This window comes from Serinus canaria, chromosome 4 (genome assembly GCF_022539315.1).
Source record: "Serinus canaria isolate serCan28SL12 chromosome 4, serCan2020, whole genome shotgun sequence".
In the NCBI taxonomy this organism is placed as follows: Eukaryota; Metazoa; Chordata; class Aves; order Passeriformes; family Fringillidae; genus Serinus; species Serinus canaria.
In genome coordinates, this window is record NC_066317.1 from 45,948,288 (window position 1) to 45,965,909 (window position 17,622).

Below are 17,622 nucleotides of genomic sequence, written 5' to 3' on the forward strand. Positions count from 1 at the left end.
CGAAAGCACAAAGTACCTATCTGTAATGGCTTGTGATTGTCGTGGACATGAAGACATGTGGAAGTGTTCCATAATTTTAGTCTGAAAGATTGATGTTCTGTTTAGATATATGTTTCATGATACTAGCTCAGATGTTGTGCCAGTTCCAATGGACTTCTGAGAACCCAGGCTTACTAATCAAAGTTGTACCCACCTGGGTTTGATACTTACTGTTTTCATTCTTGTGGATGAAGTGATATAGTATGTATACATTTTGAATTTTTAATAAATGTGAAAAACGTATCTTAAAATTGTATGTCGTAGAGCATTTTCCAATTTGTGTTAATCCCTTGATGACAGTGAAGAGGTGAAATTTCACTTTTGATAAAGAACACTGTCTAATGCTATTTTAAGCAGTTGGGGGCTTTAAAGCTCTCTATAAGTAAGTTGCTTAGATGTCTTCTGTGAGATTCTGTCTTTGGTTATTAACAGTATTGGGTTATGTAATTGAAAATGAAAAATTGTTACTGTGAAGACTTCTCATGAGCAAGGGATATTTTTAGTCAAGTTCTTAACAATGAAAAAAATCTGTTTACTTTCCTGACATACTTTATCTAATGCAATGCTGGGAGCACTGCTACATTCTTATCAATCAGCCTACTTAAATTAGTAACTCAATTCTTACACAGTAAATGAGTGATAATATTTTCTTTGTAAGTTAAAAATTGCACTGGAAGTAAAAAAAAGTCTTTATCTTTCAGATGGCAGAAATAGGATAATCTGCCAAATGCAGAAATTTAGGAATCTGTGAAATTATTTTTGACATAATAGGAATTTTGTTGACCTTTATTTGACTTTTGCCTAGTTCAGATAATGCTTGAATAGAAGATTTCTTCTGTGGTCTTTTTGCTTCTGATTCTTTCCTCTTCCTGTATTACTCTGTCTAATCTACAAGTAGCTACAGTACACATAATTTCAGTTTTCAGGGTTTTTTTACCTTATCCATTTGTATTCCCCCAGCACAGAGATAGCTGGGGTGATTGTTGTATACATTACTGTGGAAATTACTGTTTCTGAAACATGTGAAAGGAGAAATTGTCTTCTAATGAAGCTGTGCCAATAAAAGAGAAATCATCTTACAGGAATTGAAAACCAGTAAATAATAAGCAAACATTTCCCCCTCACAAAAAAAAAAAAAAAAAAAAAAAAGAAAAGGAAAATCAATTATTTTACAAGTTTAAAAGACTGATTACCTGAACGAGTTTTCTGTTAAAATTCTGCATCTGAAATAAAACCACTTCCATGGGTTCTTGGTAATTTTACAATGCTTTATTGATGTGGGAGTTTAATTTGTGTTTTGTTCCTTACAGTTGCCCTGTGGTCACCGGTGTAAAGAGATTTGCCATTCAGGTAGCTGTCCTCTTAATTGCAGCCAGAAGGTTAAACTCCGATGTCTGTGTAAGAGACTGAAAAAGGTAAATTTACAAGTTGCAGTTTTTGAAGGATGTATATTCTTTGCATGTTCCTGAGCTTGTATGGATGGATGATGTGGATGCTGCAGATTGGAATTGGGCCTGTTACTATAGTAGGGCTGTAACAATTCACATCAGCTGAAGATCTGGGCTGCCATATCAGAAGATTCACTGGAGAATATAAAATCATGTTAATTCTAAAATATGTTAGCTGCCTGACTTACAACAGCTTTAACTTCATTCACACTTAAATTTTTGTGAGAAAAATCCTCAGATGATCTGGAGTGATTTGAGAATAAAAATGACATTTTTATGACAATATTGGGAAAATGTATAGAAGGTGGAATCAGATGTTGTGAAACCTGAACTAATATAATTAATTAAGGTTCCCTGCAAACCTAAAAGCAAGTGTGGGCATCAGCATCCTTAGCTTCTAACACAGATAAGAACAAAGTAATATAAAAGGTTTACTATACCTATACACTATTATGAGGGGAACAACAGAAATTTATATTGACAAATGATAATGTCTTAATGGGAAAAAACCCCCATGATCTGTCTTAATTAAAAAGTGTTCAAATTACCTTTCTGTACCCAGTTAACTTCTAAACCTTCCAGTAGTTCCCCAGAGTCCTAAGCTTCTCCAAAATATGTCTTGTGCATCCAAGAAGTCTTGCAGGTGGGATGCCCAGCAAGAGAAAAGATGACATATATAGAATAAGTGCTTGCAACTGAGCAGCCTCTACTTACAGATAACCACTTCATTGATTTGGGTTTTTTTTAATTTCTTCAATACTAGGAAAAGGGGAGAAAGTATGATTGAGAATTACTTAATTTCCCCACCATGACCAGACTATGTCCTGTAATCTAAGCCAGTTAATGTATATGAAATTACTGACACTCTAAATGCATAGGTTCAGAAGGTTATCTTACTTGTCTAAGGCAAACAGATGAGTAAAGAGGAGTAAAATTAAACTGGACTGTAGATTTATTCTTCCTTTCAGCTTAGCTTATTAGAAAGAAGAAAAAAAAAGGACAATTTAATATATAATTACAGGTTGAAATAACATTCAGTCATTAGCTTTATGTGTAAAACAAATGTTTTACTAAATGAGAAACTTTTATTGTTTTTATAAAAAAGTTGATAACTAAAATCTTATATAGGGAAATGATCATAAAAGACAAATTATACTTAACAGGAAGTGCAGTGCAGCAAGATACAAGAGGGCCAAGTTTCACTGGAATGTGATGCATTATGCAAGGAAATGAAGCGGAAAGCATATGAGGTAATGTAACCATTGGAGCTATAATTTCTTCTCAGAGCTTCGAGAAAAGCAGAAAAAAGAACATTATTTTTCAAGGCAGTACCTGCCTTGAAATGCAATGTAAGTGGATGTGCTGTTGAATAGTAGCTATTTTTCAGTCTTGAATTTATGAATGGTGTTAATTGACTCAAATACTATTTTTAAACAGTATTATGTTATTTTTCTTTTTTTTTTCTATTTGAATTGATTGGAACTGATTATTTCCTCTTTCACTGAGAACAAGTGATGATCAGTGATGATAAAATAGTCATTAGTGCTGTAAGACTAGAGTCAGACTGCTTTACAGGGCATTGTAAGATCTGCCTTTTCAATGAAGGTTTTGCAGCTATCAGTTGCTGAGCTTGTCCAGTGTGGAGTATAATCTGCCACGTGATATTAGTTATCCTATACTGGAAGAACTGAGACTTTCCAGTAACTGCAGACTACTTAGACTGCTGTTAATGTGACTTCTCCCTAGCTCAGCTGTTTCATGAATTTGCTGTGTGCTGTCACACAGAGAAGAGACAGGATATGATCCTTCCTGTTACAAACCTTTAAGAAAAACATACGCAAAAAGAATTGATGCATAAATTGCTTGGGTTTTATCAGGTAAGTATTACATGTGATAAATGTACAACCAAGAGCCCAATGGGCAAAGCCGACAAGTCAGCTTCTGCTCAGATTTTCAGGATTGATTGACAGGCTCTAACAAGTACCACACTGACCAAATCCTGCAACTTTGCTAGCAGGTTAAATGCTAAAACTCTTGGGCTATGCCTTTAGGGAATACCATAACAAATAGTTCCAGGAAGAATGTGAAGAAGATAAGTTCATAGTATATGGAGTCCCTCCCTAAAGCAAGGTGAGCTCACAGTAAGAGTGCATGAGCTGTGACCCATCAGCATGTCTCAGAGTGGTGCAGTGTCAGTGCTGTCTGACTGGAGCAGATACTGCTACCAATGTCTTGCCCTGATGTTGTAATCCGCAGGGAGAAATGGTCTATGGCAGTGAGCAAATGGCCACAAGTTTCTGCTGTAAGCAATGCCACAGACATCGTGGATGGCACAGCCTAGCTATGTGTACCTTCTTCTCAGAAGAATGGGTATTTATTCACTTGTTTTGAGGTTTTTATATAAAGTGATAAAGTTTTATTTAAATTCTTCCTAGGCACCTTTTTGTAACCTGTGTTGATGTACTATGCAAATGACATACTAGAATAGCCTACTAATATGGACCCTTGATGAAAGTGCTTTATATATGTCTATTACTGTTTAAAGTGTCCAGACTGGAAGAAAACTTGTTGAAATCTGCAGACATTTACAAAGATAAATTAGTTTGCACATTTGCAAAACACCCATTAATTTCTAAAACCAAAGTGCATTAATTCTTAATGAAACTTTTCATGTTTGGTACCTATTGAGTAAGCATTTCTTACTCACTAGATGCCTAGGAATTGAATGTGTCTTTTACTGTATGTTTTATTAAAGAAATACTCCTAGAAATGTTTTCCCATGCTGTGATTATAATAGTTAAGGTTCCCTTTATCTTTGTACATTATACCTGTGTAAGTCATACAAATCTGAAGTTTTGCCATTAGATGGCAGTGAAAAATGAAGGGGCTCATTGTGTAGTTTTTTGCGTATCAGATTTTCAGATTTCAGATGTGCATGGCTGAAAAGATCTTTTACACACATTTCTGAAGAGGCATTGCCATTGTATCTGGATTAATGAAATTCTCAATAGTGCTTTTATTTGATACAAGGTTTAGTAATTGAAAAATTAGTCAGAAAACCTACAAATAGGACTGTGCTTTTGGCCCTGCCCCCAGTGCCTGCTGTTTGAGCCACAGTGTGCTAATGCATGAGCTAGTGTGCTGTCTCCTTAGTTATCAAAAGCTCTTGAATTGGAAATTATTTGTAATCAATTCTACCTGTGCAAACAGTATTCAGTAAACTGTTTTCATTGTTAGTATGCAAATCACCCAGTTACTAGGATCAAGATTTTTTTCATTTCAAGTTATTAATAGGTTTTTACATCTTATTTTTCTAAGGGAGTGATTCAGTAACTGCAATGCTAAAAGCCTAAAAAAGGTATAAAAAAAGGGAGATATATAAACTTCTCCCATATACTCTTCCATTGAGAACTTAAGAGGGTGAGATGGTATCTTTCTAATGACCTTTGTTGGATTTAACTCCTGTTAGCATGCCTGATTGTTTTTCAGGCATAAACTTTTGGCATCTACAAATGTCCTGTAGCACTGAAATTCTAGATTTAGCCAGATACTCTGTGGGAGTAGAATACTTTTCCTCTGTTGTGAGCCAACCTCCTGGTAAATTCATTTTATGCCTTTGCATTATGAAAAATAATTATTGATGTTTTATCCCTGTTTGGCATCTGAGTACTCTCCTGGATTTGGTGTCCTGTTAGTCACCTGATGAATCCTAGTTATGCATCTCTTCAGATGGGAGCCACTCCATCCTGTTGTCATTTGCATACATTCAGGTTTCACATTTATTTATTATTATAGGACCAAAATGGAATGCAGGTGCTAAGATTGAAGTACGTGACGTCTTTATGTATTGACAATGTTTTCTGCACCATATTTTTCTTAATACTTTCTAGCATTTAATTTGCTTTCTTGAACTCTGCAAAATATTTCTGTAGAGTTATCAGTCGTAACTTGCATGACTACTTTTCATATGGCTTTCAGATGGTGGAGCTCACATGATGGAAAGTTTGCAGGCTTTTGCTGAGAACCATTCTATAGGAGTAATTATGACTTCTTAAGAAAATAGGTTTAGCTGCTGTTTATAACAGTTAATTATAACTTTGTGTGTCTGGACAGATAAAAGAAGCAGAAGCCAAAGCTGCTCTTGAAGAGGAGAAGCGAAGACAACAGGTATTAGCCTTTCTTCTTCTTCATCCACATCATCCTCGCCTTGTTCTTGTTAGTAAATAATGTAATATACATGCTATGAAAGATTTATAGTTTTTAATGTGGTATGCACAGTCATTCCTGTCAGCTGTTACCATACTCTGTGTGCTGTAAATTATTTACAGTGGTTGAGGCCACATTTTTACAAGCAGTTTTCATAATTTTGTGCAAAATGGTAACTATATAAAGATTTGTATTACTATAGCTTTGTATAATGTAATTTATTTTTAATCAAGCACTTTATACAGCATAAACACTACAGAATACTGAATAGCCTCTGCAAGATTTAAATATTGGGTGAAGCTCCCCTTCCCCCTCCTATCATGAAAGAAGAAGGACAGCTAGATGAGTCTTTGCCCTTCAAGGTCTCTGGGGTGGGAGGGGAACATGTATTTACTGTAATTGCTGTTGGTGGTGAGGGTATGTGGTTGGCATTGTAATCCAAAAAGCTGCTGTGCCAGCTGCCTGGAGGTGCTGATCACATTCAGAAAAACACTCCAAGCTCAGTTGGTGATGGCTAGGACAGGTTTGTCATCTGGAGTCTGCATGCCTTCAAGCCAGTTCACGTGTGCCTGTGCCTGAGAGAGCATTCGACACCAAATCATATTCCATGTCTGGTGTGTGCTTTCTGATTCCTTTTACTCAATTTTCAGACCATCTGTGTATTTAGTTTACACTTGTGTGGTCACCTGCATGTCACACTTTTTATCAGGGATCAGTGGCTTGCTCTCTTCTTGGAAGGGGGCACAGGAAGCTTACAGAACTGATCCACTTGTGCCATTTCCCCAATCTCATTAGGACAGACAGTTTCTCTGTGGGTTGCAACTTCTGTTTTACACACTATTTAAGTTCTCTTTGCAATTAATGAAAATGTTACATCTAAATTGCTCTAGCAAGGCATGTTTTTGTTTGTCAGAGGGGAACCTTATATGCTCATCCAGCAAGAAAGACATGGTTATGCATCTGTCCAGAGCACCAGGCACTGTTTTGTGATCATTCTACAATGTTTGTTGCAACATTCATATCTTGGCTGTCTACAGAATTGAGCACATATTCCCTCATATAACTTCTAGACAGTTCTTCTAATTCTTCTTGTTCTCTAAGCTGACCCTGGAAATGTTACTTCTGGCATAAAGGTCAGGAAGTGTAATTTACATACAAATGTCTGAAACAAACTGGACAGAGGAAATCTGTAGGTGTTGGTTCTGCAAGCTAAGTAATGAAGTGTGTTGATGGGCATTTAAACATGTAAAGAACACATATGCTGTCCTAGAGCTAGAAAGCCAAATTTGCTGATGTTTGTATTGCACTGAGTGTTTTCATGCATTCCAGAAGGCATCCCACCCAAATGCTAATAATTTCTGCTCAAAATCACTGAATTTATAGTCCCTCTAGTAAAGTCTCAGTAAGGAGGCTCCTCTGAAACAGTAGCAGATTCACTCTACCAACACAGCATGCTGGATTTTGGCTGGGTTCTTCAGCAGTGATTGTTTCTCTCTGCAGCCACACCACCATTGCTTTCTGCTTGTACATTCTCTGAAGTCTCACAGTTCCAGCCCAACAGTAGTAACTTAATGCAATAAATGGCAACTGCTCCAGCATATATGTTTTGTGATGGATGCAACTTCAGGGATGGAAAACTTCACCTATTCATAATGAACCTTATTAAAAGGTTAACTTAGAGTTGTTAGTTATTTAGGGCATTAGGAAGCAGTAGGACAAAAACAGTCAAAAAATAAAGGACAAAAAAATTGCAAAAGAAAGAGACTGTAACTAATAAATAGGCTCTATAAACTGCATACAAGTACTAACCAACTACTGCAGCTTTTTTATGTAACATTGGTTCTCATCAAGTTAGAACTCATAATTTCACATCTGTTGATGGAAATTGGAGGACATCACTATCGTAGGGTGTTGGGTCACATTAAGAGTATATTCTTGAGTGTCCTTCCTTCTGACAAAAGTTTGCATCTTGTACCACCTTCCTCAATGTCATTAGCATATTTGTAGAGACTGTTCATCTATTAGTCACAGTTTCTTAAAACTGTTTTGATTAGTACTTCATTAAATGTTTTATATAAAAATTAGTTAGTGCTTTAGTAAGTCTGTGCATCTATATTTTGGTATTTCCTATATTTGGTACCAACTTTTGCTAATACCATTTATAGATGGAATCACTAGTTTTTTATTGGAAGAGATGGCTTGGCTAGGCTTCTTGTCATGGCCCTAACAGCCAAACTTTCCCTCTGCTTCTCATTCAGAGGCACCTTGTGAGGCCAGGGTTTTCACAACTGCTAGAGGTGGAAAAAAGATCAGTGCTTTGATGATTTCACAACTCAGACCAAGCTCTCTCTGTCCCTCTCCATTGTAAAAGGTTTAGTTAAATTTTCAAGCTAGCTGTGTAGAGTTCCAATATTGGAAGTTAGGGTCTTGAACCTGAAGTATAATTTACTGAGTTGTAGGAAAGATTTATTTTCCGTTTTTTAATGTACAAAAGAAAAATTTTAAATGGATCCTTAGAAGTTAAAAAGTCAAGTGTTCCCCTCCCCTATTAATAAAAATATATCCTGACTTTCAGTAAATACACTTTGTCACTGTTACTTGCATTCATTTAGCTACATTTTCCCATGAGAATGCTACTCCCTTCAGTGCAGAAAGAATATAGTGAACAACACGTGAAAGAACAAAATCCAGGGCCTGAGCAACACTGAACTAGATGTTTTGAGTATACAGTTCAAATAAACACATGCCATTTTACTTTTAGTGTGTTTATATACAAAGAAGTTAGGTTCTTATCTAAATAAAAACCCTAGGCTTGTTTAGCTTGAAAAGTTAAGCTTGTTTGAAGACTGTGCACAACCATTACTTCAGAGGTCATTAAAGTGACACTTCAGGAATGTGACAGTTACACAAAATCTGTAGGTAATTTTTCAAGGGTAGTGATGGCTTCTCTCTCATATTCTGTGTCTACAAATCTTTTTTCATTCTGTGTTTTTGGTTTTTTAAATTATATATTTATTTTTAGACAGGTTTTTGTAGAGTTCACTAGGAAAGCAATTCAATAGCTATTACATAATTGAGCTCTATATTTTAATTTAACTATTGTAATTCCTAGAGCTTTCTGCTTTTAAAATGTACAGATCACAAGTATATAGTAACTATAGAAGCCCCAAATTTTACTTGAATATCTGTCACTCAAGTAGATGAAATACTTTCATGAAATACTGCCATGTTGTCTTTAAAACCATAAAAACTCTGCCCTTGACTCCAGATTTTGGATTTCGAAAAACTGTTTCATTAAAACACTTTGCTTTTCTAAAGGAGGATTAGCTAGTTGAGAGTAATCTTGTTTCAAATAGGCTGTGACTTTGTCTGAACTCTTCTCCCATATCATCAGAGAAGTGCCAACAATTTCTGCCTTTATTAGGTACAAAGGAACAGACATCAAAATAGGTCCCTTTCTCCTGCTAACAGTGGTATCTGGCTCAGGAGGGGAAGAGCTGCTTTGTGAAACTGACCAATGTTTGCTGTCATTGAAGGAAGAACAGACATCAGGCAACCTTGAGTGCTGAATGAAAATTACATTTACTAAACTACTACTCTGTCCATTTCCCAAAACAGTCTTTTTCTTGTTTTTATACTGCACCTACTGTATTGTCTTAGTTCCTCTTCCTGGCAGCACTGGAGCCAAAGTCACATAGATTTATTTCCTGTCATGGCCAGGCTTTGTCCCTGTTCACTGTCCATGATTCCTCAGCTTCAGCTCAGTCTTGTGCCTTTTGCCAAGCCAGTCCTGCCTTGCTGCGCTCTGCTACTCCCATCTCTTTTCCTTTCACTCCATCTAGTTTCTCTGCTCCCTAGTGCCTTGTCCCATGTTTTCTCTGGTAGCTAACAACTTGACCAAAAATCCATGTTATCATCAGACTTTTTCTGATTTTAATTTGTCTCAGGTCTTCCTAGCAATTAGATCCTTCTCATTGGAGCCTCATCCTAGTTTATTCTAGGCTGCCTAGTTCCAGCTTTATTTCAGCTTTGTACACTCAAATGAGTTTTTTCTGTATTCTCATGATGCTCTTTAAAAAAAATGTGAAGAGGGATGAGGAACATCTGTTTATTCCAGACATTACCCTGAAACTACCATTCTTTGTTGGAAGCCTGTCATTCTTTCTTTTACAATTGTTTTGCTCAATTTTTGGGCCTATAGGCATGTGCTTCCTACTGGAGGATATTATTTACCTCTTACATTCGTATGAGTGATTATATGTTCGAGTTATAACACTTAACAAATGGAATATTTTTGTGTGTATCTAAGTGTATAGCAATTAATCTGAGGTGACCATACAAATATACAGAATTGAGGGAAATAGCACAGAGTTTTAGTTGCTTATGTTTTTATTAATTTATTTTTGGCAGAGTGCATCTTTATTATAAGGGAATGTCTTTGACGATTTCAGCGTTTGCCCTTATAGAAGTTGGTAAAATAGCTTAAATGCAAATGTGTTTTTTAATAGCAAAAAAAAATGTGGTTTTAACATATATCATGGAAATAACAATCTTATTTTAGCTTAGTATTTTCAGCCTGAGTTAAAAAATTGAGCATGCAAAACTTCAGTTGGCTGCATTTTTGGCAATGTTTTTATAGGAAACTAAGCAGTGGTTTAATACTTGAAAGCAATGTGCTTTGTACCTGTGGGATGTAGTGCCAACATCTCATCTGTGAGATGTGTAGCTTCCCCTGGCTGACAGTTACTTCTGTTGAATGTTATTTGGTAATGCTATTTAAAACCTTAACATTTCCTTGTTTTAATTCTAATACAAATGTCAACTACTTGTGGTTCTCTTTAGGCTGAACTGGAAGCTTTTGAAAATAGATTAAAAGGGCGAAGAAAGAATAAGAGAAGAAAGGATGAGGTAGAAGTTGAACAATCATCATGGCAAAAGTACAAGAACTTCATTATGCTGCCAGTGTTCGGAGTTGCTGTTGTGATGGTTGCATGGCTTATGGTCTACAATGACTGAAAACAACTCAATATTTCATATACCTCAGTTGGACTTTAGGTAGCTACAATGTTAGTTTGTGTGTAACAGAACTTAATAAGCATAGATTATGTATGTATACTCTTTGCTAAGAAAAATGTAGAGGAGAGAAGAAATGCCACCTTTTATGTTATTACAGTCACAGCACAAAACTGAAGTCAGACACTGAAAGTAATAGTAGATTCTAGTCTACACTGAAGTGCTGATAGTTTGACTGGGATTTGTTAACATCTCTTCTATTATTCTGTTATTTTTCCTTGTCTCCATTTCATAATATTAAGAATAGCTTATTATAAAATGGTTTATTGAATATATGTTTCCTGTAAAATCAGCTTAGTTGTTTATTGAAGGTTAGTGTTCTTATGCTCATCTTTGTTGTATCACACAATAATTCTATGCTTCACGCCAGTGTTAATTATGGCAACTAACAGGGAACCTTTGGTCACTTAGGCTTGCTTATTCTAGGGCCTTGTTCAGAGCTTTGTTCAGGTAAAGGAAATGTGAACTATCTTTCAATTCAGCTGTATCACAAACAAAACAGTGCCCTCCCCCTTACAAACGGTGGGGTTTGCTTTTTTGTTGTTTAACCCCACCCCTTCCCACCCTTGTTTCCTCAAAATTGAACTAATTGAAAAGTTCCTTTAGTGGACAGATGCATATGCTAACATGGATGTGAAGAAGTTTCAAGGTACAAGGCTGCATTCTCACTATTGCCCCAACTGCCAGCAGCAGAAAAACAATTTGAAATTAAACTTAAAAGTAGCAATTGACTGTTCATATGGATAAATGGCAGAGTTGGCTATTTGCACAGGTGTGCAAAAATATAATTAGACAGTATATATACAGTTATATGATGTTCTGAAGCCAGCTGGATGGTACTTGGTAGTCACATTTAAACCATCTAGCTGAACTTCCAAATGTTTAAATATTTTCTTACTGACACTTTTGAATACCTTGCTTTAGATTATCAGTATTCATTGGTAGAACTGGAAGGTTTTTATCTGGCTTCACGATTATCAGAGAAGCTATGTAGTCTCAGTTGAGAGACTGCAAGTTCATTTCAGAAATGGGGAGATCAGAAAACTGAATTTTTAAACCTCTGCTAGAAACTTTTTGCTGATACTTGAGTATTGCAGGTTACTGCAAAGTGATTACAAGCTCCTACAAAAAATGGGGTGCATGGCCAACAGGTATTAGTATTATGCCCTTGTAATTCAGGCATATAATTTCATCACAAATCCTGCAAAAGCAGTGGGACCATTTGTATGAGTTAGAAGAAAACATTGCAGTTTGCTTGAAAATCCTTTTGGTTGATTTTTGACTTAATGGAAAGGGACCCAGTATTAATTTAAACAGATTATCCTATTGTAATTCTGATTCAGCAGCAAGAAGATAAGATAGAAAAGCTGCAAAAAGGCAGAAGCTTTTGATGACATAGATAAAGAAATCAGGGATAAAATTAGTTTCTTTTCAGTTTTTCATAGATGTTTGGTGAATGAGGAGAAAGTTACTTTGTTTTTAAATTAAATTTTAGAGATGCGTATTACTTATGTGTCAGACCATTGGTATTTGAAGTTGTAGAATTAATTGAAACTACACTCACAAAGTTGTGTCTCCATTGAATTTCTTATTTTCTAGTATAAAAGGTAAACATTGTTTCATATTGTTGCTTTAACTTTTTTCTATCATATTAATGCCTGGAAGATAATTTCAGATATAAGTATGTTTAACCAAAGTGAGGTGATGCTATTGTATTGTGACTGCAAATGTCAGTAACTCTTCTGTCACTAAGGAAAAAGGAGAGATATTTTTGTTCAGATGAAGTAAAATGTGATGCTTTATCCAAAAGTACAAAAAGATACCTTTCTGGCTGAAATATGGAAATCAACATGAATGAGAACTTTGTGGAAACAGCTTTTATCTTGCATGACTATCACTAATTTTTTTTATTTACTGCTAGCTTTAAAATAATTACAATGGAAAGTTTATCCTTGCTTATACAGCAAAGAGAAGAAATCTCTCTCTAGTGAGTTATACTAATTAACTGCACTTATTAGATGTTTGAAGAAGTCCTTAGTATTCTTTTCTGCATATTTGTGGGAAATACTGGAGAGGAAAAGGCTTCTCATTGATCATCTTCATTAAAGATTGCCACGCTTTTTTTCTATACAAATTCATTCTGTTCATACAAAGGTATGTGTGAGTGGGCATATTCCCTTTCTTAAAGGATTTGTATCTCTTCTGAACCTTGCATATGCAAGGCATACCTATTTTTGAAATTTTATTCAAAATAGTTCTGTATGTCTTATCCAACCATCTGAGTCATTTGCACTCTGTTGGTCTGCCTGCTGAACCAGATATTTATTTCTTGGCACAAAAAAAAGTGTGGGGGTTCAAGCAATCTGCAGTTTAATTAATCACTAGGTTTTTGTTTGTTTCTTTAAAATATTTTTTTTTAGTTAATATTTTGCGGGTTTTTTTGTTGGAGCTGCATGTTGTCAACAACCTTTGAAGTAAAAGATAGAGATAAAATCACCTTTTATTCATTATTGAAAGATGGTAATTTTAGAAAAGAAATTTTGAACTGAAGATAGGGTTTGGTAGCAGTTTATATGTAATGTACTATTACATAATGTAATAAGCAAATATTTTAATGTTAACAGCTTACAAAAAAATGCATATTGATCAGTATACATTAAAACAAATTAATCTGACCTGCTGTTGAAGGGAAATTACAGCGGTAGAAGCCTGATGATGACTTAACATGAGGAATATTTAGGTATGTGTAAAGTGAAAAATCTTGTGGCTTTTCCTGATTCTGGGTGCATTGTGGTGAAAATGTATCCTTCCATTGAGCCAAGGTTCTTAAAACTGTTCAGTATGTTTGGAATTGGAAACTCCTAGGGCAAGTTTTTTCCCTGTAACAGTATCAATCCATTGTGTGTGTTAATTTAATGTAAAAACCAAGTCAGACAATAAATATATCAAAAACAACTTGAAAATTTGTTTGTTCTCAAGGAGTGGTGTAGTGAAGCAGTATACTTCCCAGGTAATGATGACTGACACACTGCAGCCTAAGTTTTAGGGCTTTTTGCCCCCTTCTCTGGCAGTGATAATTCTTACTTCTCAGATGAATGCTGGAATTATGTGTTCCTTCATGTTATTGCTCTGACAAAATTGTGAGAATGGTTTGGGGAAGTCTAAGGTGAAACAAATGGGAATGGACTTGGTAGATTTTTTTTTTTTGCCTCAGAGGGAGAAATATAGCTGATTTATTTGACATTTGTGCTGACCTTAACTAGAGGAAGAAATGTTACTAAGCAGAAGCACCAACATTTGTTCATAAAAACATCTATGTTTGATTGTGGCTTTAAAGCAGTGAACTCTGAGTTTGTCATCTGTCATCTCAGTAGTAGTTCAGGCCCCAAAACATATCTGCCCTGTGCCAGCTTTCTCTGTGTCATAAGCTTCTGTGTTGTGAGGTTAGAGCACAGAGATGCTTGGTCTGAAGTGTGTTCCAGTGCCAGGCAGTGAAACCTTGATGTGTGTGCTTTAGGTTGGAGCATTCTTGTTTGGACACACATGAACAGGGTCATGTGTGGCCCTGTTAAAATTTTCATTTAGTTTGGATATCCCTCTTCTGCTTGGGTTGCATCCTGTTACCAGTTGTTATCTATGAGCATTTCAATTGCTCCCTTTCCTTCATGAATACGTTTGTATTCCTGTCTGCTCTTATTCAAGTAAATTAGTCAGTTGCTCTAGAGAATCAGAAAATTAAGAACCTGTACTGTCTTGAATTTCCTAGGAAAAGAAATGCAAGGTAAAAATTAAGGAAAAAATCAAATTAAGTCAAATTAATTATAAGATAATGAGATATACTTCTTTCCACAAAGATGGAAAGATGGTTAGATGTTAATGAATTATTTGAACACTGCATTATGATGTCTACATGCTGTGGTACCAGAAAACAATTCTGTGGTATGGATAGTGTATGAATATGACCTGTGATACATCAAACTCAGCTGTAAGATAGGCTAAACAGCAGCTGTGTAGAAAGAAATAAGTCATACTCTGAGGGAACTGTGGTTTGATTCAACCAAGCATTATTTACGCTAAATGTTGCTCATGCAGTGATTTTCCTAAAATCACCAACAAAACCAGAACTCAGACTTTGTATGTTGCTGAATCTTGTTGTGAAACTCCAGTTTCAGTGGCACTCCTTCTGGAGGAAATTAGTTTGAGATTAGGAATCAAGAATGGCTTGGGGTTTGGAATTCACAATTCTCCAGCTGAAGCCATCCTCAACCAAGGCCAAGCTGGCTTTGCAGTCTTGAGTCATGTACTGCACTTCTTTGATACATGTTGTCATTTACTGTTATTAGAATTTTTGACAGGGCTGCCTAATCTCTGTAATGAATCACAAATTATGGTTTGATTCCTGCATTACAACACAAAATACTTGTTGTTTTACATTAAGCAATATGATGATTTTGCATGAATAGTCTTTCTTCTCTCTTTTCCCATGCTTTTCCTATTTTTGGTGCAATTGTTTTAAAACTCCCACTGTTTTCCTCCAGATGCTGGAGGTTGGTTTGGAGAGATGTTTGGTTGGTTGGGTAAAAGGTGCAGCACTGAATTACCATGAGCAGAAGCCTCTAAGTACATTGGCACAACAGAAGCATAGAGAACACTGCACCATAATGTTTGCACACAAGGTAACAGGGCCTAAATCTGAAATACAGGTATGGAAAAGAAACTGGGAGAAAAAAGCTAAGAAGTGTTCGTCTTATTTATTATTTAAATATAAACATATATAAGACCATGTATTTATATTGACAAATATAAACACTGTGATGAAGGGTATCACCCTCACTGATTGTCAAGAGTGATGACGGGGCTGCAAGCCATATTCATAGAGAGGTGGTGGTTCACATTTTCTTGGGTGTTTTCTGATTCACATTTAGAATGATAGCATTTCAGAAGTATTAAATCATGCTCAGTAAAAACTGGAAGCCTTTCTGGTTTACAGATGTCATCTCAGAACCCGGCAGTAGTCCCAGTGACATCTTTCTGGGACTCTTGGAAGGGTCCTGAACTGTTTCTATTCTGGTAGCACACACTTCTGCCCATTTTGTACTCAATGTTTTGCCTTTTGTCCTGTTGGCTTATCGTTCTTGGATAGTATTGGTGAGCTCTGTTGTGTGCGCAGACCGGGGCTTCAGTCAGACTTGACATCTTTAAATGCAAACACAGGGCAAGGGGACATACAGATCAAATGCAGGTCTTAAAAGGTGGTATCTCATGGGGGTAGGACATTTGCTCTGTCATTTGCAGCTTCAGGCGGCACTTGTCTCTTGGCCTGAGAATTGTGCTTCAGTAGATATGCAACAACCAGCACACCCCTCCAGCTCCGCATCGCTGGGGCCTTTTAGGACCGGGACCGGCGCGGGGACAAGGGGTAACGCCGTCGGGTCGCCGCTGTTCTCCCGCGCAACGCTTCCTCGCAGGGGAGGGACGGGGCACGGCAGGCTTGTCACCAGGGGGCTGGGACCGGAGCCTTCCTGCGGGGAAGGAGCTGGGGAAACGTGTCGTTGGCTCAGGGAGGTTCCTCCCGCTGGAGCTCTTTCCCCTCCGCTTCTGCGGTGCCATCGCCTCTTTCAGCTCTCTTTGGAGCGCTAGAAGCCGGGCTGCGACAGGCCAGCCGCTGTGCTACAGAGCGAAGTGTTGCAGTCCCTGCAGGCGCGAAACGCTCCGTCCCTGGGCTGAGAGGAAAGCCTTTGCCGGACCGTAATGTAAAATAAAGCGCAGGGAAGTCCACCCGGCAACCGCGGATGAATGAAGGGACACGGCAGTCTGGCCCACGCTTGCCAACCTCCGCTCTGAACTCTGCGCCTCGACTCGGTGGGCTGAGAGCGCCTGTAGGTCCGTGCGCTGGGCTGGCTTCGGATCGCTTCAGCCGCAAGTGCGCGTCCGGGCCGCCCGGGGGCCAGGGCATGGCGGAGTCCCGGCGAGCCAAGGTAAAGGGGTGCGAGGGGCGAACTCCGCGGGTTCTTGCCCTTCACATCATCTCTGACTCGGGCTTTTCTGAAACCCTTCACAGCGTGACAAGGCGTCCCTTAACCGGATGGGGGGATGGGGAGGGGCGCAAAACCCGTGCCCACTCTATCCGCCCTCCCTGGGGGATGGCTTTAGGGCGAAATTAGCCAGTGAGCTGTCTCTAAGCGTGTCCCCAGGGGGTAGAGCCTTGTGTGCGAAAGGGGTGGGGATGTGGCTCTTTCTCGCGGAGGTTTATTATTATTGGGTGGAGGAGCGGGGAGGGGGAGTCTGCAGAGCAGACAAAATGCGAAGCCCTGCTCGCAAGCGTGTCTGTGCAGGAGGCGGGTGGACGTGGTTCGTCGGAGACCGAGGTAGAGAACGGTGAGGGGGCTGCCAAAGTGGAGAGGGGTCAGCAGCAGCCAGAGCATGCTCACCACGCAACAGTTCCCTGCCCTGCCTGCGGAGGAGGAGCGCTACCGGCAGGTCCTCTCCGCCAGCCGGGTAAGGCGAACCTCGGGGCGCTCCCCTCCTTGCCGGGGACCGCTTTGGGACCGCGGGCCAGGGGCCTGGGGAGGCGGCTGGCTCCGCCGCTCGGCGACCCCCGGGCTGCGGGCGGGGGCAGCGCGCTCGGGGGACACCCCTGGCCGCAGCCGGCCCAGGGGCAATTCCCGTGCGCGGCGCACAGCCTGCGCTACCGCCGCGGGGCTGAGCGGTAGGGTGCTCGGGCAAGCGGAGGAGGGGCAACCCCTTCGCCGAGCTGTTGTAGCAAGAACGGACCCGTGGCTCCCAGGCAGGGACGGGGCCGTGTCCTCGGGAGGCGCGGTATGGGGGACGGCCGGGGACAAGTGACCTGCCGCGC

At 38.7% G+C, this 17,622-nt stretch overlaps 2 protein-coding genes across 4 annotated transcripts in view; both read left to right on the top strand.

The window, feature by feature from the left end:
• The window catches only part of NFXL1 (nuclear transcription factor, X-box binding like 1), a 44,330-nt gene extending 30,591 nt beyond the window's left edge, over positions 1–13,739 (top strand). For both annotated transcript variants that reach the window (XM_030239134.2, XM_050973776.1), the window contains exons 19-22: positions 1,350–1,454; positions 2,651–2,737; positions 5,601–5,654; positions 10,536–13,739. In XM_030239134.2, the coding sequence (XP_030094994.1) occupies positions 1,350–1,454; positions 2,651–2,737; positions 5,601–5,654; positions 10,536–10,709 (420 nt within the window). In that variant the 3' untranslated portion in view covers positions 10,710–13,739. The remainder of the gene's footprint in view (positions 1–1,349; positions 1,455–2,650; positions 2,738–5,600; positions 5,655–10,535) is intronic.
• A 2,641-nt stretch (positions 13,740–16,380) lies between these two features.
• CORIN (corin, serine peptidase) overlaps positions 16,381–17,622 on the top strand; it is a 120,147-nt gene continuing 118,905 nt past the window's right edge. Inside the window, exon 1 of one of the 2 annotated variants that reach the window (XM_050973539.1) lies at positions 16,381–16,744. In XM_050973539.1, coding sequence (XP_050829496.1) covers positions 16,559–16,744 — 186 coding nt within the window. In that variant the 5' untranslated portion in view covers positions 16,381–16,558. Of the gene's footprint in view, positions 16,745–17,056; positions 17,265–17,622 lie in introns of those variants that run through there. The other variant, XM_009101459.4, reaches the window with a different exon arrangement.